The sequence below is a fragment of the Phoxinus phoxinus genome, assembly GCF_949152265.1.
Source record: "Phoxinus phoxinus genome assembly, chromosome: 16".
Taxonomy (NCBI): Eukaryota; Metazoa; Chordata; class Actinopteri; order Cypriniformes; family Leuciscidae; genus Phoxinus; species Phoxinus phoxinus.
Window position 1 is genome coordinate 9,937,010 of NC_136891.1, and position 18,242 is coordinate 9,955,251.

Consider the following 18,242-nt stretch of genomic DNA (forward strand, 5'->3'; position numbering starts at 1 on the left):
AGTTGAATGGACTACAAAAAAAAAAAAAAACCCTCTGAAGTCATCACTGTGAGTTGTCATATTTAACTTATTTCCCAGAAAAACTCTCAACTATTTGATGTACTTTTGCAATAGCATGAACAATATGAGACGGGGAAAACACCAATGGTCTGTAATGCTGCATTACTCATATATTAACTTTCTTGGCCTCTTGTGTTGCCATTTTAGTTTATTGGTGGTGTCTTTGAGTTCAGAGCTGTTTTTCTCTATGTGGGGTGACTAATGAATGACTAAATGTGATCTCTCAGCGTGCCACTCAGAGTAATGGTCTGCTTTTCTACGAGCCATTTGATTATTTACTGCTGATTCCAAGGGAAACTTTCCCGGAAATGGAGTGGTTTCCATCTCTCCTACCGTTCGGATCTGCCACTTCAGAAGTTTGAACACCTGCCCAGGCTATTATGCGCTTCCCTGAATAGCTTATGTCAGGATTTCCCAACCTGGAAATCACCACAGCTTTTTTAGTGGCCGCCAAGTCTATTTGATTATGATTTCAGCTGCTACATTACAATCAAATGATTTCCAGAGAACACTGTTATAAAGGAAAGTGTTTTTTAAGCGTTAAGCATCTTTTACTGACCTTTTCTGCCTCTTATGTTACTAGGCATTGGTTGTATTCCTTTTTTTTTTTATGAAAATTGTAGAATTTCTATCAAGCATTAAAAAGAAAGATATTGTATTTTTAGTAATGTTATAAATGCTGTACATTTATTATATTATTATGCATTATTATTCATTTATTAATTATAGATAAAATGGTGGCCTCATTGGCCTTTAGTATCCAATATAGACTAAAGAACAGTACTAGATTGTGGTAATAAAATCCGGATTGTACCGACTTGCTGTGAACTCATTCTAGGAAATGCACTATTCATGTTCAAACACATTGGCATAACAAGTATGATTTGTGTAGGGAGGGGGGATGGGGATGGGGGGAGGGGGAATGGGGAGAGGGGGGGGGGGGGGGGTTGTGAATGTAACACAGGCCATGTGCTCTGTGGGCAGTGAATTTCTGGCTGTACTTGATCTTTTTCATCTGTCCTCCCATGACGCAAAGGGCAGCGGGGACAGGACTCATGTGGGTGGTCCAGGTCTGCGAAGGCCGAACCCTTTGTACTGACCCGGCCATCGGCACATAGTGATACACTTCTAGAGCCCACACATTAATACAGTCATCGCTGTCTATCAGCAAAGACCCTGATTCTTCCAAAACCATTACTCGCATAATAGTTGTTCCAAGAAATCTTTGTTTGTCCCGACAGGCTACACTTGTGAGTTCAGAACAGCTTGAAAAGGAACCTCTAAACAAATGTGTGTGTGCCAGAGTGATTTTCTCATCGCCGTCATTAACATGTACTGTGACACCTCTTTTGTCGTAGGTTGACCTGAACAAGCTAATGACGGCTGTGAATGTAAGCCATTGTCTGAGCCCCAGCCATAAGCCTTTAGAGTCGCCCGGTGTGGTGGTGGAGCAGTCTCCCATGGAGCGCACCAAGGGATTCTTTCCCGACGAATCAGAGCCACTGCTACGCTGTGACTCCACTTCCAGCAAGGACTCTGCCCTCAGCCGGACGGGCTCTTTTATAACCAAAGGTAAGTGCACGTGGATAAACAGGAACACAGCTAGAAAAACACACCAATAAGAGTTGGTAGTAAAAACAAATCTATAACAGGGGTGTCCAATCCTGCTCCTGGAGAGTTCAGCTCTGACCCCCAGTAAACACACCTGAACCAGCTACTCAGGGTCTTACTAGCCATGCTAGATACTTCCAGGTGGGTGTGACCCTCCAGGACCGAGTTTGGAAACTAAAAATCTATAATAATATTAGATGAATTATTATTATTATTTAAATTAGTTTCTCATAATTTAACTATTTGAATTAAAATGTAATACAATTGTAATTTCAGTGCCCCGAATTCCTCAAAGATATAAACGGTTTTCCTCAAATACTTCAGTGTTTGATGATCTTTATTGTGATGAAAAGTAACTTCTGATAGTTTGCATATATGGCCTCCTTGTGGAAGCTTTATGTTCCTGCATCATATGTTTAAATCATAAGACATGTTTTCATTGATGGGCTGATACTTGTATTGTGTATTAAATGTTTTATATTAGATATATTTAGAAATAATAATACATAATAAATAAATTGAACATTATTTAAATAATATACTGTACTGTATAATCAAAATCATAAAAAAATCCAAAACACTAATATTATATACATAATAATTTATTGTTTTAGATATTTCCTTATTATGATTATATTATTTATGTTGATATTATTTTATATAGATAAATCTCTCATCTCTCTCTACAGTATATATATATATATATATATATATATATATATATATATATATATACAGTACATGTGTGTGTAATATATATATATATATAGAGAGAGAGAGAGATTTATCTATATAAAATAATATCAATATAAACGTAATCATCATAATAAGGAAATATCTAAAACAATAAATTATTATATATAATATCCTATTTGTGTTTTAGATATGTATATGTATGTGTATTGTATATATATATAAATAAATTATATTCTTGTGATTTAACCATTTAAATTAGTATAAGTAATTAAATGAAAGTTTAAATTATAATTTAAGTGTCCTAAATTGTTCAAGAAAAGGTTTCCCCAAACATGTGAAAGGTAGTGTATTTTTTACAGTATTGCCCCCTTGTGGATACTCTTATGTTAAACCATATATTGTATTAAATAGTTTGCACTTTTCTTAATTGATCATAAAGAGTATAACGCTTTTAATGGCAACGCTGGATTCTTCTGTCCCGCAGAGAAAAAGGACACTGTGCTGCGGCAGGTGCGTCTGGACCCCTGTGACCTGCAGCCCATCTTCGATGATATGCTGCACATTCTCAACCCCGAGGAGCTCCATGTCATTGAGGAGATCCCGATGGCGGAGGACAAGCTGGACCGCTTGTTCGAGATCGCCGGGGTGAAGAGTCAAGAAGCAAGCCAGACGCTACTCGACTCGGTCTACAGTCACTTGCCTGACCTCCTTTAGACCTTTACAACATCTCACTAATGTCAGCTACAGAAGCAAAGTGACGGACACACAAATGTGCACTCACTCCGTTCCATTGTGTCCTTCAGTCCCGCGCACGCAATTTTAAAACCTCTGGAATGCTCAGACGGGAGTTCATCTGCACATGAAAAAGCTGCTCCTTGCGCTAGCATTCATATAGCTGGATACAGCTGGTGTCAATGCTATAACCTCTCTAACATGCAGCATATTCTTGCACACACCTCAGCATGATGTCTAACTCAAAAGCTATATGATGTAAATTATAAACCGGTTTTGTAAATTGTTAAATCAACCATTTAGTCCCTTGACCTTGTTTTTATTTTATTTTATTATCGCTACTTTTCAAATTAACACATCCTAATTAGCAAGGTATTTGTGTTCCTTTTTTTTTTTTTTTCACAAGTATTACTACTGTAGCTTGTTTAGATTTTGTTGTAACTTTGTTTGTGTTTTATGTGATTTCAAGGGCATTGCAAATCATTCCTACTGGTTATGATACAAATCATGACGTGGATAATGTGCATTCACTATACAACTCTTAAATTAAACTCCCTTCCCATGTGCTTTTCCACTAAAAGAGGACAAAAAACAAATATGATTGCGAAGTAATTTCACACAGGCTAGAGTACCACCAAAAATTAATTTCACAATATTTAGATGTAGCATTTCAGTATTCATACTGCAGATATGTGGAACAGAGAGAATGTCTCTGTTAAACTCTGTTAAATCAAGTCACTCTGGTGCTAGATGTCAAACTATGGGATGGATGTTGATTTTATCCTAAAAACAGGGTGTTTCAGGTCGTTTGACCGCTGAACTTAAAAAAAAAATGTAGGTCAAGACCAAACAGCAGTTAGTAACTCTCCCGGATCTTAGAAGGAGTGTTGGATGAGCTTTTTAGAAACAAACAAGGACAAAATCATGGAGCGGAAAGATGTATTCTTATGGCTGTTTTAAAGTGTAACACATGTAACCAATACATTTATTATTATTGTTAATTATCATGTAACCTGAGAAATCAACAGATTAAAGTTTTTGTCATAATTTGTGGTTGTTTTCATGTGGGTTTCTTATGAATAGTAGTCTAAAATGTTGCTTTGTCCATGAGCTGCTCTGTTTTGAGTGACATAAAAATGGCAATATATCACTGTAAGTTCATTTTGTGGCTCATGACCTATTACGATATAATCTTGAAGTTTGTTGAGATGTGCACTTTGCTGTCAGCATCCTCCCTCTTGAGCAATTTTCAGGAATTCATAAGGTCAATCCCCATTTCAAATGGAAAGAGGAAGACAGGTTTACTGTCAGGTTTATAATGATTGACAGATATAAACCATGTCGCTAATAGAATGTTACGCAAGAAAGTGTCTTTCCTCATTCTTAGTTAGTTTAGTCTGAAAGGGCATTTTGCATATATTTTTCACTTGCAATTTATGCTCACAGGAGTGCAAATTAAAAAGTTAAATAAACCAAGTTTATTTGAAAACTCCTAATTATGATGGTTAACCTATTCATTTCATCAACACAATAGATTGTGTGAATTTTCAGTTGTAACCTTCGGGACACTTCCATTTACAAAAGGAGTGAATGAATGAAAGGAAAAGAATGCAGTCAGTGGAGGAAATGAATCACTTGTCTGCTTTGTTACATTTGCAGTCATCCACTTTACATTGGAAATGTAAAGTCTCATTTGTTGACATTAGTTAATAGTACTTTAACAATGAGCAATATATTTTTTACAGCATATTAACCTTTGTTAATTAAAACGTTAGTTAGCCAATGCAACTTTTGATCTAAAAATATATGAATACACTTATAAATCTTGAGATTAGCATGATCTAATATTAATAGGCTAAATGCTGTCGAAGTGTTGTTCATTGTTAGTTCATGTTGGCCTGGTTTAGGACAGGGCTTAAGATTAAGCCTTAGTTAAGTTAGGACATGCAAGTACCTTTTATAAATGTGCCTTATAGCAAATAAACATTACTAGTGTGCATCCCACAATGCACACTAGTAATAATAGTTAACTAATGAAATCTTACTCCAAAGTGTTGCCAGTTATTTTTACTTGGGTTATTATTCCACTCAGGCATGTTTAGCTTTTAAAAAAAATCAAAAATATACTTTGTCTATCATATGCAGATTGAAGCTCTACTCACTGTAACTTAACCTACTCTTTATTATTGTGATGAGTTTTGAAAAGGTGCACTCAGGAAAACTATTAATAACTGTAAGGAGGAATTTTGTGTAGGTGGATCAGATCACGAAAAAACAAAAAACAAAACTTCAGACAGAAACACGCCTCGGTTACGTATGTAGGGAATGAACGGAGACGTTACGTCGTGACGACGAATGGGGTTTCGCTTAGAAAGGCTCTCATCTTCGAGAAATAAAATGAGCCAATGGCAAAGAAATGCCATGGGTCTGCGGAATTTGCATAGCGTAACTGTACGCTGGCAACATGCAGATATGTTTCTTCGCTGAGGAGCCGAGACTGAACTCAGGCAGTTCCAGCGGTACAGCGGAAGTGGCAGGGAGACGTAACAAGGGAATGTCCCCTACTCAGGGAACGAGGGTTACGTAACCGAGACGTTCCATTTCATAGTCACTACGAGTTACGTCATGACGACGAATGGGATTCCCAGTCTAATCAAGCCACCTCGGCTGTCTTCCAGTGCCCTGCGTAAGTCTGATCTCCCTGTCGTGAGACTGGCACGGACGTAGGGGTCCTACTTAACACAGGAATACCAAGGTACACTGGGAAGCATATCTTAGTGGAAATAGACATTGAACTTACAGAATACACATAAAGTTTCAACCTTCAGGGGTGGCAAGGTGGCTTGTCGAGGGAAAGACACATGATCAGAGAGGCTTACAGTGGAAATACACATGTGGGGGTCTCCCAGAGGGGGAACCATGCACATGGCGGCACCTAGCCAATCTCGAAAGCTGCCGGTGCCATAACTCTGACGTTGACGTCAACAGTGCTGGAGGAACTCAGGGCTCCGGGTGGACTGGGCCTTCACACCAAGGGGGCATGGTCAACCTTGCTGCTGGTATGCCAAAGCAAGGGTGTTCACTATCCAGTGAGACAACCTTTGCTTGGAGAGAGACTTTCCCTTCAGCTTCCCACCATAACACACAAATAGTTGGGCTGAGGTCGTGAAACACTGCGTTCTGTCTATGTAAGCACGGAGGGCGCGTACTGGACAGAGCAATGCCAAGGCTGGGTCTGGCTCCTCCAAGGGCAGCGCTTGGAGGTTCACCACCTGATCTCAAAAAGGAGTGGTGGGAACCTTGGGCACATATCCAGGCCGGGGTCTCAAGATCACGTGAGAATATGAGAATAAGCCGGCCCGAATTCCAGGCACGCTTCGTCAACGGAAAACCGAACGCTCAGGACAGGGTGGAGGGTTCCACTCTAACCCGATGCTCGCGGCTGCCCGGGAAAGCATGGCCGTCAGCTCGGGATCTGACTCGGCCAATGCTGGCACACCCGAAGGCGGCAGCACAGTCGAAACATCATCTCCCGAGGACTCCTGCCCACCTTGTGATGCAGCAATCGACATAGTATCATCTTCTGGAGTAAAGTATTACGCTCACTGGTTGCAAAACTTGAGAGGGGGGTGTGGGCCGAGGACGAATCGTAGGTGGATCAGATCACAAAGAAAACTAAAACTCAGACCTTCATACAGATATGATTCTTCAGACAGATAACTTCATCAGGTATCATATCAGCAATGCTTATTGTTTCCAGAGGCAATTATGCCAAAAATGTTTCTTCTTTAAAATATCAAAAAAAATGTTAAAGTACAATATGAAAGCATTTTCAATAAATACGCTGTTTTTCATTTTTTTTAATACAGAAACATTTAATTTAAACAATGGAGATTCGAAAACCTCTAATGCTGCTTGAAGGAGACTTCGTAGTCGGAGGAGACATTATAATCATACAATATTTTATATGATTCATTATATATAATATAATATTACAATTTACATCCGGATATCAATGATGGAAATGCAAACACATGTGAACATGGAACAAATGCAATATGTAATGCTATATTCTACCCTAAAACACGAAAAATGTGTAATCTCTAAAGCTAGAAGAATTTTGGGCAGTTCAGATTGAAACTAGGATTTATGGCTCATGGCTGCTCAAGTCTTCCACCTACAGTCTGTCCCAGTTTGGAGGGTTTATATAGAGTTTTTGGGTGGTTTCCCCTTGCTGAACGTCATGGGTGGAGCTAGAAGGTCAAGTACGGTAATATGAGTAATATGAGCAATATAGTAATATGAGTCTATAGGCCTATAGACTCATATTATTGATGTAATAATATGATATCTGCTTATTACAGACACAAGGACGTGCGTCGCAGCAGCACACAAACATGCAAAATATAAAAAATAAAAGGATCACAATGTAAAAGATTATTGTTGTGTACATAAAGATATGGTGGACTCCGGCTTGTCCCGTAGATGGTCTGCTTGCGCGCTTTAACCTTGCGCACAAGCAGTTCCGTTTCCTCTCTGGAGAAGCGTTCAGTACTTCCACTATCAATGTAAATAGCGAATCCGCTTTGGATTAGCGAATCGCGATTAATCTTTTGACAGCCCTATCATTCATCCTTTTCGATAAAGTGAAAACATAGGCCTATTATAGGGGTGTAAATCGGGGCCTTCATGACGATTCGATACGATACCGATTTCTTAAGCCAACGATTCGATTATTTTCGATACTTCAGAATTCCCCGCGATACGATTCGATTCGATTCGATACGATTCAATGCTCGATATTTTTACATGATGATATCTATTAAGTTTCAAAATAAATCAACAAAAATAAATCATTTAATTAGCCTTTTATTGAGAATACAGAAACAGTATTCTATCTATTCACATAATAATGTGTATGTTACACTATAGCATTTGTGCTCAATGCACTGCAAATGAACAGAAAATAGAACAGTTACTGCATCTACTACAGTTACAATAAAGTGCAATCAGATAATTTGTAATAAGAAGCTTTACACTCGACATCAATACCATGGCGCCTTTTCAGATGTGCGGAGAGATTCGACGTGTTGCTGCAGTATCTTATCTCACACTCACAGTCTTTCTCTTTACAAATGGCAACATCTCTTACCAGTGCTCCATCTATTTTCCTGAAGCCAAAATACTTCCACACCCATGACTTGACGCCGACTGGAGTGTGTAACGTTTCACTTTCATTGCCAGCTCGCTCTGACGGTTCCATCGCTCTTGAAAGTCAGACTCAACAGTGTGTGAACTGTGAACATAAACGTAATGCGCGCGGCGCGTGAAGCAGTGTGACGTAGAAGACAATAATGAGGATATCGCCACCTGCAGCTTAGGAGTAGGTTGCACGCATATGTCGGAGTGGATGCTGAAAAATGACAGGCTGCAAAATAAGCACATTAATCTATATTCTTGCGGACGCAACGATGCATCGAATCGCCGGCTGTATAATCAATGTATCGATACGAATCGATTGATATTTACACCCCTAGCCTATACTGTACATTGTCATTTGCAATGTTGCGTTTTAAATAAAATAAAATATTGTAATGTCTTACTGATAACAAACCAGATCACGCTCACTTAAGCTTTTATTCAGAATACAGCAATCAAAACAGTAACAAAAGCAGCATTCTAATCTACGTGCTTTCTTACGTACATGCAATAAGCAGAACCTGATTTCACATCTTTGTTGATCCTAGAACAACATTCCAATCAACCAAACAGATTTGAGGGACACGTTTACAATTTATGTTAAGTTTAGGCTTACAACCAGGGTTAGGTGCTTCAGTTATCTGTACTTTATTAGACACTCTTGCATGTTGCGCTTTAAATAATAAAAAAAAATTGTAATGTCTTACTGATAACAAACCAGATCACGCTCACTTAAGCTTTTATTCAGAATACAGCAATCAAAACCGTAACAAAAGTAGCATTCTAATCTACGTGCTTTCTTACGTACATGCAATAAGCAGAACCTGATTTCACATCTTTGTTGATCCTAGAACAACATTCCAATCAACCAAACAGATTTGAGGGACACGTTTACAATTTATGTTAAGTTTAGGCTTACAACCAGGGTTAGGTGCTTCACTTATCTGTACCTTATTAGACGCTCTTGCATGTACTTTATTAGACAGGTGAGCAAATGTACATAAAACAAATCAATGTTATATATCTCAACATGATGAAATGTTAGAATATGATCAGTACGTTAATTCTAATGTTGATCTAGCTTACTGGTAGTCTCATATAGCAAACAAACTAACACATAGAATAACATTATAACTTTCAACACACGCATAATGCTGTTTAGTATGATAGATAACGTTAGACCAAATGAAACAGCGTTGCGTTACCTCACAAGTTAAATCCGTCAAATAAACTGATCTGTGGGAGTAGTAATTCAGCACTTACGTAGAAAAGCCGTAAAAGTCCTGGCAGAAAAGCAATGCATAAAGATGTAGTGTAAACACTTGTGAGGTTTGCAAACTTTTACGGGCTTTTGTGACCTCGAGTCCGGGTTAGCGGTAGCATAAGCCATCAGGCAAGTGTTATTTAAATAAACTCCTGATGTACTTACAAACTTTCCAATGCCTCATTTTATGAGTACAGAAACAATTTGTCCTGCTGTAGAAGTTTGGTATCATTCCGGGCATTATTAGAGGGGTAATTTACGATATACAACCTTGTATCCGTTAGCGCTTGCACTTAGCCATTCGGCTGATGTAAGGGATATGTAAGGGATAATGTATAGCGAGGCGGTTGTTATAGCAATTGTTATACAACACCGACAGGCTGATTGGGACCCCGACGCGAAGCAGAGAAAGCATGTTAAGTGGATGCGGTTATGGCTGCAAAGGGGGGACCGAATCCATATTAATGTCTTTGTTATTTAGAATGCAATGTCAGTATCGTCCCTGTTGGTGTAATGCTCAGGTGTTGCAATAATAAAGGTGATGATACACGGGGAAACTTTTCGAGGAATGTTGCTGGGTTATCATCACCTTTATATGATGATTACTGTCTGGCCGGTGCAACCCTTGTTGCTGATTAGACATAAAATCCTTGTCCTTCCTCATTCTTTGCTTATTTTGGTCAAAGGACATTTTGCATATTCCCCACCTGCTTTTTTGTTTGTTTTGAAAACTCCTAATTATGATGGGTATTATTATTCATAATGTAATTATATTATTATGTTACTATTATGTTACTAGTATATTATGTTAATATACTATTATGCAGGATCCTTAAAGTTACAAGTAAAGTTTCAGAGAATGTGATACTCCAGGCAGGTTTTTATTTTAGCCTTAAGGGATACATCACCACTGGAAAGGTGAATGTGTATTTAAATTGGGTCGTGTATGTAGTAGAAATGTGAAATTATTTTCGAAGTTGGTGCCTTCTAGACTGAGAAAATCCAGAAAATGTATTTTTGGCTCATGTGGATGAAAGACAACAACTCCCAGAATGCACTTGCTTCGCTGCCACTCCCAAGCCACGCCTACCAGTTAACAGAGGGCAGTATCGGAAGTACTAGTTGAGTCGAAACTGAAAAGACGCCATTTTATCGTGAGTCTCCGTGACGAGTTGTTCTCTTGTTCCTCCATCATCCGCAGCTGTTCCTCACTGTATTGCGGCTTGTATAGGTAGCCACGAGCATCGGATTCTCGCACCAGATCTTCGAAATCCCCTTCTGCCATATCAACTTCAAAACTACCTTCCGCCATTGTGGTTAAAATGGCGACTGTAGAAAGCAAAAGCCGAATCCCGGACATTTTGGGCGATTGCGCAAATCCGATGCTCGTGGCTACCTGTACAAGCCGCAATACAGTGAGGAACAGCTGCGGATGGTTGGGGAGCGGGAGGCGGCCGGAGCAGAGGACCTGCTTGGTGGTCAGGAGAAAGAGCTGGGCAGTCCCAGCCAAACATGTCTGGGAAAAAGAGGACGTATAGTCACCCCTACTACTCTGCTTTCTCCACAGAGCAAAAGCCTGTTAGCGTTGCTTAAAAAAAAAGATGGCTTGCACTATTTGTACATTCTGTGACTGAGATCCCACCCACTATGGGCGGGTTGAAAACATGCGGAACTAGCTCCTACTACTGGCTGTAGTTTTAAGCCTCTGGCCAAAAAAGCCTCCGATGACGCAAAATGACGATTTTTTGCGTCATCTGAGGATTTTTTCCAAACAAAAAATACATAAATCTCTCGTCTCAGGAGGACGTGAGGCAGGGAAGCATGGTAATTCGAAAATACTACAGGTTTTCTACTGATACAAAGCTTAATGCTAATTGGTGAAGTATCCCTTTAAATATTTCCTGATTTATACATGAATATATTTAGGGTAGCAAAATAATTTTGCTACCCTAAATATATTAATTCTCTGAAACTTTATTTGTAACCTTAATGATCCTGATATATATAAAAAAACAAAATAAAACAACAATCAAACAAGGAATGCTGTCAGTCAGGAAACATTGTACTCATGATACATTTACAAACATCCTCTTACAAAATAAGCTTTAAAAAAATATTATTAGCAGAAAGAATTCTCACTAAGCACATTTAAACTTATTTAACTCACTCTAACTTAAGCTAGTCTTTATTATTGTGATGAGTTTTGAAAAGATGCACTCGTCATCATTGAGAAATGCATTAAAACTATTGGATAAAAACTGTGGAGAATGTTCTGTGGGTGGGTCATTTCAGAAAGGAAACAAAAATGCAGATCTTCAGACAGATTACTTCAGTTTGGGCATCATATCAGCGTTGTTATTTTCCTGAGGCAAGGTAAGAATGCTGTCTGTTCTTTAAAATGTATATCTGATACATATATGTATATCAAAATATATCTGCTCTCTTGTTTTAACATTCATGAAAGATAGAAATTCTTGTTTTGTTTTGAAGGTATACCACTTTAAAATAAGGTTTAATTTGCTAACATTAGTTAACATGAATTAATGATAAACAATTCTTGTACAGCACATATTAATCTTAGGTAATGTTAATTTTTTACATTTACTAATACATTATTAAAATTAAAGGTTGTGTCTGTTAACATTAATGCTCTGTGAACTAACATGAACAAACAATGAACAGGTGGATTTTTATTAACTTACATTACCAAAGGTTAATAGTAAAATATGCTGTAAAAAAGATATATTTCTCACTGTTAGATCATGTTATGTTAACTAATGCATTGGGTAATGTTAAGTAATGAGACCTGATTGTAAAGTGTTACCATTTTGAGATTTGGCATACATAACGTTTAAATGTACACTTCTAAGGACCTTTATCTTGATAATGCTTTTACTTAAAGGGGTCATCGGATGCAAAATTCACTTTTATATGGTGTTTACAAATAAATGTGTCTTTGCAGTGTGTGGACACACCACCATACAATGAAGAAAATCCATTCGCTCCTTTTTTTAATAATCAAAAATCCTAAACACTCAATAATCAAGCCGTTTGAATTTTGACGGACTGTCCCGTATTAGCATATTTCCGCCCTCAGTATACTGTCCATCAAGGCATCACTTTACTTGTCTTGTGTCGACAACCCCCATGGAAGAGAGGGGTGGGGTGAGCAGTTACACATTATCATTTAAAGAGACATGCACCGAAACGGGTCGCTGTGAACAGAGCTGCTTTTGAGGAGGTAAAAAGCGTGTTGTTTTACACAACCATTGAGGAATTTTAACCAAAGTGTGTTACAAACTTTACATGAAGACCCTAAAGAATCATACCAACTTGTGGAAAATGGACATCCGATGACCCCTTTAAAGTCCCACTCCGATCATATTTTGAGCTATTTTTAAACATTCCCAGTGGTCTTTAAATTATGATTATGCCATTTTTAGCCAAAATCTCAAAACCTGTGCTGTTTTCTGGGACTTCGCTTCAGCAGAGCGGCAGTAGCTCATTAGCAATTCGCCTCTGCGTTGTGGGTGGAGCCGTTGGCACGGAGACGACCCTCCCTCTCCCCGTTGCTGAGAGCTCTGATGATCACCGATCATTATTTCACTCCGAGACGTCGCAGTAAAAAACAGCTCGACTTCGCCTCAATATTTCATCCCTCCCACAGTGATCAATCAGGACATATTTAGTATCAGTGGATTGCTCGGAATTTTGGGATTATTATGATGCTAATGTCACCGCTCTATCTGAAAAACTGACTGACTCTCTCACGAGTGATGGGCTTGACACACGAGGGGACAAACGGACAGGCGAAACTCGACGGTGAAAGTGACTTATTGTTACAGTATGTGTTCCAATTTCAGCGCCACTATCGGAGCTCTGTTCACAATGACATGCAATGGCTTGTGTGTGTGTATCTGACCCTGCTGCTGAGTAAAATTAAACACAAAACACAACTTCAAAAAAGCCCCTGTAAAACGCATTACATTACATTACATTACATTATAATCTACATCGCTTTAACACAGATGAAGTTAAGTTAACAGAGAGTTAACTTTTTTAACTAACTAGCCCCGCCCAGTGGAGTTACTAGTCACAACTCCAGTCTATTTTAGACAGCATTTTAGCGTCTGCTACTGATTCACAGTCCTTTGAATGTAGAAATACTCAGAAATACAACTTTGAGCTTATTTTTCTCAAGATATGTTCTCTAACATCAGAGAAATGCCACAAGAACATGTTAACACCTAGAAAAACATGATTTTCATCGGATTGAGTCTTTAAAGAGTTGTGTGTGTGTATGTATAATAAAATCATAATTGATTTCAGCCCAGGCGATTGCAAAAGTAGGCTACCATAAGGCTACTCTCATTTTATTTATCTTGCATTGAATGTCTGTTTGTTCAAAACATATAAACGAACATTAGCGTCTTTAGTGAAAAGTCAGTGGTTTCACATATAAACTTTTATACAGTATGAAGTACCTTTCTTTCTTTCTTTTTTTACAACAGCTACTCATGTCTCATGATAATAATATCATGTTTTTGTACATATGCCACCTATGGTTTTTAGATTCTGATATGTCATATATTCATTCTATTTTACAGAAAAATACAGGATGCCTGGATGAATAAAAAAATCCATATTTTGAAGAATGCTAAAGTGATTACCTTGTGAAACATGGCCAGTGAAGGTACAATAAACTAAAACATACTTTTGTTAGAAATCCTGCAATATATTTTTAGCATAATCAATAATAAGAGATGTTATATTACATTTGATTACATTTTAGTTGCCAACGTAACAATCAAAAGAAGCCCCAGTTATAAAGTCGAAGTGTTGTAGTCGAGCACATTTGTGAGTCTGCTCAAATTGTAGCATCTGTCTTTTCACATGCAATAGAAAGTCACTCACAACATGTGTGCATCTCACAACAGTTTTCCTATACGAGCGATTTGTAGATTACCATGACAGAATATGCTAATTGAAGATAATTAACGCCACATCAGCAACATAAATTAATCAACTAACCATTCAGAGACGTCCTGTTGCATTCTACGTGTTGTCACTTCTTCTTGAGTCTCTCCATCATTGTCTGACTCCGTTTAAACATAAGAGGCAGATCGTTTCTGTCATTTTAGTGTGTGTCTGCGTGAGGTAATTGGAGCTGCTAACACACACGAGGAGCTCTTGAAACCCCGTCCTCTGTTTCGGGAGCAGCAGCTAATTTGCATTTAAAGGGCCAGACACAAAACGGTGCGTTTTTGCAAACCCTCAAAAAGTGACAACTTTAAGACTAATCCTACCCAAGCGTATAATACACACGCACCCCACCCCACCCTAAACCTACCCATGTGCTATCCATGCGTATACTATGCACGTAAAAACTCATTTTCGCGTATATATTACACGATAAACACACTGCGTGCTATAGAGACGCATTTGGTGTGATCGGGTTGCCAGACCAGTGATGTTGCCCTGTGTCTTCGGCTCTTCTGCTCTGCTTGGGTCTACACCTCCACCGACTCCACCTTGCTAGATTACTGGTCTCCCTGTTTCCACCCAGCCTCTCCACCCCTGGTACCTCCCAGCATCATCACCTCCTTGGTTGTCCTTGCTGTCTTCCTCCGCCTGCTGCTCGTCCTTCGCCAGAGCTCCCTCTCTCCTCAATTTGGACTTTATGAGGATGTCATGTTTAGTTTCATTGTTATGTTATGTTCAATTTCTAGTCATGGTTTTCTTTGCCATTGTTTTGCCTGTGTTCTAGTTCATCATTAGTTGACACGGTTTTCTGATTAATTTTCACCTCACCACAGTGTTTGATTGTTCTCTGTGTTTATTAAAGTGGATACATATTTCATTCTGTATCACACATCTCATTCGTGTTGGTTAATCTACAGCTCACCTGTGACAGTCACTCACATGCGATCACAGCAAAAGCACAACGATTCAATGACGCCGGTCCGACTTTTTTTTTCCTTTCTTTTTTTTTTTGTCAGAGAAGCTGTTGTATTTTGATGTCACAATATGAAAGAAAAAACAATTGCAAATTCCATTTCATGCCGACTTTAAGAAAATGTATAATTTCTCAATTTCAGGAAAAATATTAAAATACCTAGGAGTCCTCATTGCTATCCTGCTGAACCATGAATGTGTTGTGGAAACTTTCAATTTTTCAGAAATAAGTATGGATTTACAGGTAGGGAAAGGTAGTTTTAAATATCATACAACAATGAAAATCATAAAATATAAAATTGAATGATAAACTTTTTTGTCTTTTTAAAATATCAAATCTAAGATTATTTTAAGACTTTTATTATATAGAAGAAACACAGTATGCATTGGCCCCGAATTAATGAATTCAGTATGAGAAAACATGAAAAATGTCATTGAAAGTCTGCAATAAAATGTTTGTTTTTCTTTCTTTCTTTTTACATCATTCCAGATTAGCGACACAGATGAGCCAGTGCATTATATAAGACAAAGAAGTGCAGGTATGATTCACAGTTTTGTCCCCAATACTCAATACAATGCCCTAATAATAGTCTGATGTCATTTGTATAAAAATAAAGATAAATTATTATATTTAATAGGCCATTTGTTTTGAGAGAGTTGCTTAATTGTCATTGTTTTGCTTAGGAGTAAAGGCCTATTGCACACATGGTTATTAAAATCACATTATGTTTCCATAGATCCAGTTGAATACATTATGGTTGTGGAAATTAATCTACCTGAAAATGTAGAGATCACCAAAATCAGATCTTTTTTGACCGATGTTACACTTCCATTTCAAGTGGACAACATTACTGAAATTACAGCTTTGAACATTTCAACAGGTGAGCCTGTTAAAACCATCATCATTCATCAGCTAAAAATCCTTCTGATGTCTATATTATAGTTTAACCTACAATCACTAAAGTTATAAAACAATTACATACTACTGATATCTACTCTGGTAATACTCCTCTGCTTTCCAGTGTGTTCTTTGAATAAAACTCAGTATCAGTGTAAATGTGAGGGTCTGTTTGTTTGGCCGAATGACACGTGTCACTCATACGAGGCCTGTGATGACATCACTGATGGTTCATGTACATGTATCAATGCCCTTCCAAATGATGGACAATTCTGCGAAGGTGAGACACTTGCAAAGTTGTACAAAAACAATATTTTCCTATTTTTAACAGCCTCGTGTACTTGGCTATTAAGATAATTAATGTAATTATATTCTTGGTTTTCTGTTTTCAAAGAACACTGCAGAGGTTAATTAGCATTTTATTTAACTGAAATATTACCGGTGTTGATTCATTTAGTTATTCAGATTCATTCAGTTATTGTTGTTTTTACAATATATAATTGTACCGATTGTTCTGCTTAAACCTTTTCTGTTTGTTCTTGCAGCACCACTTTTTGAGTTTGAGTATGAGATTGAAATTGATGTGAGATTCTTTGACTTGTTCCTGGTGAACTACTTACGAGATCTCATCAGAAATATCAGCCTGCCTTTGACTCTGAGCAACAGCATAAATATCACAGATATCGACATGACTACTGGTGAGAGCAGAATGTTTCATCATGTCACATACTAAGATGAGTTCAGTATTAGGACAAATTGACAGTTTGAACACAGATTAATAAATCCTATTCTATTACAGTGTGTGGGTTAAATGGAACACAATATGAGTGCAAGTGTGAGGAGCGTCATGTTTGGCCCAATGACACCTGCAGGGCCTATCATGAGTGTGATGAGATTGTGGGAGGCACTTGTGGATGTATTCAAGCTCTCCCTTCAGAGGGTCCACTTTGCCAGAGAGGTGAGAAACACATTAGATCACAAATGTACTGATTGTAATTGTAGTAACATGACCAGTAGGATTTTACTCAGTGACACTTGACACGTTTTGGTGTCTTGGAAATCGTAAAAAAAATTCAATAGCTTCTCACTCCCTTTTTTTCAGACATCAATGAATGTGAAGATGCAGTGTCAGTTTGTGGTCAATACTCAGATTGTATTAACATCATTGGGAGTCACATGTGTTCATGCTGGAGTGGATTTAATACCTCCAATAAAGACAGTCCTGTGAGCCGCAACAACTCATGTCAGGGTGAGTATTATCAACTGATTTTGTTTTCTATTTTTATCTCATAAATTTGAGAGTACAGAGCTGTTGTATCTTTACAGTTTGTGTGATTACTAGTGTGAGTTTTAGCTGTTCCTGTTTGAGGAGTAACACCCATGGTTTTAGATGTTTGTCAAATTTAAACCAGTAAAAAATTATAGTTTTGTTATTTTTCTTTTTTTCCCTCCATAGATATAAATGAATGTCTGGTCAGTCCATCTGTATGTGGTCCAGATTCCAACTGTACAAATGAAATAGGAAGTTACAATTGCTCATGTTTGGATGGATTCACTGTAACAAACTCAAATCTCACTATCAGCATCAATGACACATGTAGAGGTAAATCCTATAATCATGTTTATATATAGTCTAATTTTGGAAAATAACCTAGTGTAGTTTTTTAGACTTATTTTATTTAATTTAAATAAAATCATATTTAACACTGTTTGTTGTTTAATTAACAATTGAAAGCAATTAGGTTATTTTTTTTAACTGTTGCATACTACATTTGATTCGTCCTCTATTTATAGTTACCAAAACATAAGAAAACATAGATTTGAATT

At 37.8% G+C, this 18,242-nt stretch overlaps 2 protein-coding genes and 1 long non-coding RNA gene across 4 annotated transcripts in view; 2 read left to right on the forward strand and 1 right to left on the reverse strand.

Moving 5' to 3' along the window:
- tnfrsf21 (tumor necrosis factor receptor superfamily, member 21) overlaps window positions 1-4,148 on the forward strand; it is a 23,458-nt gene extending 19,310 nt beyond the window's left edge. For both annotated transcript variants that reach the window (XM_079639636.1, XM_079639637.1), the window contains 2 exons: window positions 1,419-1,632; window positions 2,852-4,148. In XM_079639636.1, coding sequence (XP_079495762.1) covers window positions 1,419-1,632; window positions 2,852-3,081 — 444 coding nt within the window. In that variant the 3' untranslated portion in view covers window positions 3,082-4,148. The remainder of the gene's footprint in view (window positions 1-1,418; window positions 1,633-2,851) is intronic.
- LOC307012693 overlaps window positions 1-14,771 on the reverse strand; it is a 17,623-nt gene extending 2,852 nt beyond the window's left edge. Inside the window, exon 1 of the long non-coding RNA XR_013800666.1 lies at window positions 14,594-14,771. This is a non-coding gene — a long non-coding RNA (uncharacterized lncRNA). The remainder of the gene's footprint in view (window positions 1-14,593) is intronic.
- Window positions 11,889-18,214, forward strand: LOC307012692 (uncharacterized protein). Its single transcript, XM_079639638.1, has 10 exons — window positions 11,889-11,935; window positions 14,170-14,255; window positions 15,661-15,761; window positions 16,008-16,056; window positions 16,255-16,398; window positions 16,540-16,695; window positions 16,961-17,113; window positions 17,215-17,373; window positions 17,518-17,664; window positions 17,872-18,214. The coding sequence occupies exons 2-10, from the start codon at window positions 14,243-14,245 to the stop codon at window positions 18,045-18,047; spliced, it is 1,098 nt and encodes a 365-aa protein (XP_079495764.1). The 5' UTR covers window positions 11,889-11,935; window positions 14,170-14,242; the 3' UTR covers window positions 18,048-18,214.
- Window positions 18,215-18,242: the final 28 nt, after the last annotated feature.

Excerpts from the sequence above, each read along its gene's own strand:
- LOC307012692 (XM_079639638.1), top strand. Across the intron at positions 16,057-16,254 it reads TATAAGACAAAGAAGTGCAG|ATCCAGTTGAATACATTATG; the intron begins GTATGATTCACA and ends ATGTTTCCATAG. Across the intron at positions 17,374-17,517 it reads GGGTCCACTTTGCCAGAGAG|ACATCAATGAATGTGAAGAT; the intron begins GTGAGAAACACA and ends CCTTTTTTTCAG.